This window comes from Glandiceps talaboti, chromosome 11 (genome assembly GCF_964340395.1).
Source record: "Glandiceps talaboti chromosome 11, keGlaTala1.1, whole genome shotgun sequence".
NCBI classification, from domain to species: Eukaryota; Metazoa; Hemichordata; class Enteropneusta; family Spengelidae; genus Glandiceps; species Glandiceps talaboti.
The window spans coordinates 11,498,660-11,502,671 of record NC_135559.1 but is presented as its reverse complement, the minus strand read 5'-3'; the positions used below and the strand labels follow the sequence as shown (position 1 = coordinate 11,502,671).

The following is a 4,012-nucleotide window of genomic DNA, read 5'->3' as shown; positions in this document are numbered from 1 at the left end:
GACATATTAAAACTCAGTTGTGCGAATAAAGGACGTTGAGGCAACAACCAGACAAGTGTAAACTATCTTGTTCAATACATACATATATATATATATATATATCTCGAATATATATCGAATACATACACACACACACACACACACACACACACACACACACACACACACATATATATATATATATATATATATATATATATATATATATATATATATATATATATATATATATATATATATATATATATATATATATATATATCGAATCAAGTGAATATTTCTATCTAGATGTTACTTGACACCTGTAGTGCTGAAATGTCTACAATAAATCTTCGACCAGGCTCTACAATATAATCGAAGTCTACAGTCCTTGGTAAACCCAGATTTAGGAAGTGCCTGTATCACTTGCTTGGGAGCAACAATTTTGCATCGAGATTCTTCTTCATCTACCGTCTCTGAAAAATGCATACACTGCGAGGGCTTTACCAGGGTTGCTGTCTCGAGTCGAAATCAGGGCTTGTTTTAACTCAGCCAGTTGATAGAAATCAGCTTCCTCCATCAGTAGATCATGCTCATCGAAATTCTTTGGCAATTTGAGTCGAGACGTTCTAAGAAAATTGAGAACATGGCGGAATAATTCCCCGTCTCTATCGATGAGATAGTTCCCCTTGTCGTCCGGCTGTACTGGTACATTATCACTAAACATGGCACCCAACATGGAGTCAGGGAAGCGAGTTAACGTCGTCAACGAGGTTGTATACAGTTTACCACCAACATTCAACGACACCATTTCACCAACTGTTGTCGTCTTAATTTGGTATGCCATCCGTTAAACTATCTGAATACGAAGTCTGAAGAAAATAAGTTATTGACTTGATTAAATGTATGGGACTGACTATAGCATAGCAAGACAGTAGTGTCCAACAGATGGGAAGTGTAATTCCAGGAAACGGTGCATCATGGGATCGAACGCCCCCAGTTTTTTCTTTGCAAAGTTTATACACTAAGGAATTTAACAGGTGACGTCAATGTACAGTTGAAATGACTCACAACACAAATGGCTACATTTTATTTCAACCAAACACTGTAGATAACAAAAAGATTAAACTCTGATAATTAACATAATGTTACTGAGTACGGTGATTGACCTACCAACACATGGACATTTTGTGGATGGATTTGCGTTCTGTCGACAACTAATAAAACTTATCAACATTTCGTTAAGATAAAAGTTATCATAGTCTCATCACAAATTATCATAGGCCAGTTAAATTGCAAACTAGATGTTGAAGATCAATCATACCCTTATCGCTAATCACCATGGTTTAGTTATAGTGTAGACAGGGTGTCAAAGGTCAAGCTACACCTTTGGTTACCATGTTTGCATTTCTACACCGTGTCGAATTGTTGATACTGTGAGGGGCGAGATGAATAGTTCAATGTTGGATAAAAAAACTACATTCTTGTAGTTAGGCTTTAGATCCCCTTATAACAAAATTAACCAAAATTAAAAATTGTATTGACACTTTACTTTATTTTAGTACCTTACATTTGCTATGGTGAAGAATAAATTCTTATTTTTCTTGATTTGATGAGATAAATTTTAGAAATCCAGAAAATCGCGAGAAATTCTTTTATTTATTCGTCCTGTTCCCTGTGGTAAAATCGATGACCAATAAGTTGATTTTAAATCTTTGACCAAAACTACACTCTGTCAAAGGTCACAATAAGCACTTGTTGCTCCTATAAACGCAAACAGTATACACATCCTTGTCATGCCTGTAGTATTACCGGAGTACCACTACGAGTTCAGTTCTGCAAAATATTTATAGTAGCTATACATTTAGGAACTGTAAATATAAACATACGTCATCTTTGTCTATTTTCAACCTGGTAACTCGAAAACGTTCATTATCTATATTGTAATTTAGTCAGATTCTCCACGACTTCTTGCACTCCTTCGAAATGTCCACACATTTAAATCCTGTTGCTCTCTGCAACCACAGCTAGACGAAACCAGGATGAAACCCAATGTTTCCAAATCATGGAATAGTTCTAGGATATTGAATACTGAAGGGGGGTTCGGTGTACGTTTACATTGAACATGAAATTGAATAGATTTTGAAAAACTCACACCGTACGTTTCACTGTTTGTATGACCTTGTTGAAAGCTCAACCATCTAGAATCATTTTGTGCATGTTCCACCAAGGATGGAAGTGCCTCTATCACATGCCGAGTTGCTACTATTTTGCATATACTGCGTCCGCCGAGTTTCTCAGAGAATATGACATATTCGAAATTGTTTTTCTTATCTCGTGATATTGCAACTGCGTCTTTCAAAGCATTCAGTTGGTAAAAGTCAGCTTCTTCAATGAGCGAATCGTGCTCCTCAAAATCTCTTGGAAGTTGGAGCCGAGTAATTCTAAGAAAGTTGAGAACATGACGGAATAATTCCCCGTCTCTATCGATGAGATAGTTCCCCTTGTCATCCGTCTGTACTGGTACATTACCACTAAACATGGTGCCCAACATGGAGTCAGGGAATCGAGTTAACGTCGTCAACGAGGTTGTATACAGTTTACCACCAACATTTAATGACACCATTTCACCAACCGTTGTCTTAATTTGGTAAGCCATTTCTTCAAATATTTCAATACGTGGTTTTAAGAAAACACGGTATTCACTTGATCAAATGCGTCTGAATAGGGCTAAGTAACGCAGAAGTGTCAAACAGATGACTACTTTAATTCCTGGAAATGGTGCATCATGGGATCAAACGCCACAGATTTCTCTTTGCAAATTGTATACACAAGGGGTTTATCCAACTTTTCTCTCCACATTTGAATTATTACACCTACAACATTGAGATTATTAACACTCACCTATGCAATGGTAAAAACAAGAACATCAAAACAAACAAACAAACAAACAGACAGACAGACAGACAGACAGACTAACGACTGCCATGACAAACTGCTAGAGATTGAAACAAAAAGTAACTACCATTGTACTAAGGATTTTAATAGTTGAAGTTAGTGACTGTACAGTTCAAATTACATTTCAACCAAATGCAGTAATGTACAAGTACAAATGTAAATAAAACAGTCTAATCTCTGATTACTAACATAATGCTACCGAGTAATTGACCTACAAACAAACGAACATTTTGAATGTCAGAAGGCCTTATTTATGTTCTGTCGGTGGATAAAACCTATTTGTTAAATGTTATCACATTCTTATCACAGACATAGATCAGTTGAATTGCAGACTAAATGTCGAAGATCAATGATACCCTTATCGCTAATCACCATGGTTTAGTTATATTGTAGACAGGGTGTCAAAGGTCAAACTAAGCCTTTGGTAAACCATGTTTGCACTTCCACATAGTGTCAAATTGTTGATACTATAAGGGGCGAGATGAATAGTTCAATGTAGGATAAAAAATACATTCTTGTAGTTAGGCCTCAGATCCTCAGATCCCTTATAACTTAATTGGCCAGAATTGAAAATTGTTTCAGACAGCACAATCAATTTCAAATCAGTATCTAGCAGACTAGTATGTAGTGCTATGAATGCAAAGTCAGTATATATAGCGAGGAAAAATATCGTTTATTGACACTTTACTTTATTTTTAGTACCACGCATTTAATATGGTGAAAAACCAATTCTTCCTTTTCTTGATAAATATTTGTGTTTATGGGCACATAACCGACCCATTAAAAGGTCTCGCCCCTAAAACACCAGGTCAACTGCGTGATGCGAGAACCCTGGTACGCTTCATTAATCAATAAACCAAACATGAACCATGCCAGTGTATTTGTGATTTGCATGATTTCTTTAAAAATCCTATAATGTTCAAAACTAATTAGGTTATTTTATCATGTCCTTAAAAAATCAATAGACTGGAGATATTTCCTCAAAGTGAGAAGTGATCATTGGTTAAATTCAACTGAGAGTGTGCCTAGATCCACTTAGCTGGGAGGGGGAGTTTACTCCCATAGAAAGGTAACC

The 4,012-nt window shown here is 36.1% G+C and overlaps 2 protein-coding genes across 2 annotated transcripts; both read right to left on the bottom strand.

Moving 5' to 3' along the window:
- Positions 1-442: 442 nt before the first annotated feature.
- On the bottom strand, positions 443-826 carry LOC144442025 (BTB/POZ domain-containing protein KCTD6-like). Its single transcript, XM_078131297.1, has one exon. It carries the CDS (start codon positions 824-826, stop codon positions 443-445), a length of 384 nt encoding a protein of 127 aa, XP_077987423.1.
- Positions 827-1,927: 1,101 nt separating this feature from the next.
- On the bottom strand, positions 1,928-2,638 carry LOC144442024 (BTB/POZ domain-containing protein KCTD1-like). The gene has a single exon (XM_078131296.1). It carries the CDS (start codon positions 2,636-2,638, stop codon positions 1,928-1,930), a length of 711 nt encoding a protein of 236 aa, XP_077987422.1.
- Between the last annotated feature and the right edge of the window lie 1,374 nt (positions 2,639-4,012).

Coding starts and splice junctions, on each gene's coding strand:
- LOC144442025 (XM_078131297.1), bottom strand. CDS start 826: ATGGCATACCAAATTAAGACGACAACAGTTGGTGAAATGGTGTCGTTG.
- LOC144442024 (XM_078131296.1), bottom strand. CDS start 2,638: ATGGCTTACCAAATTAAGACAACGGTTGGTGAAATGGTGTCATTAAAT.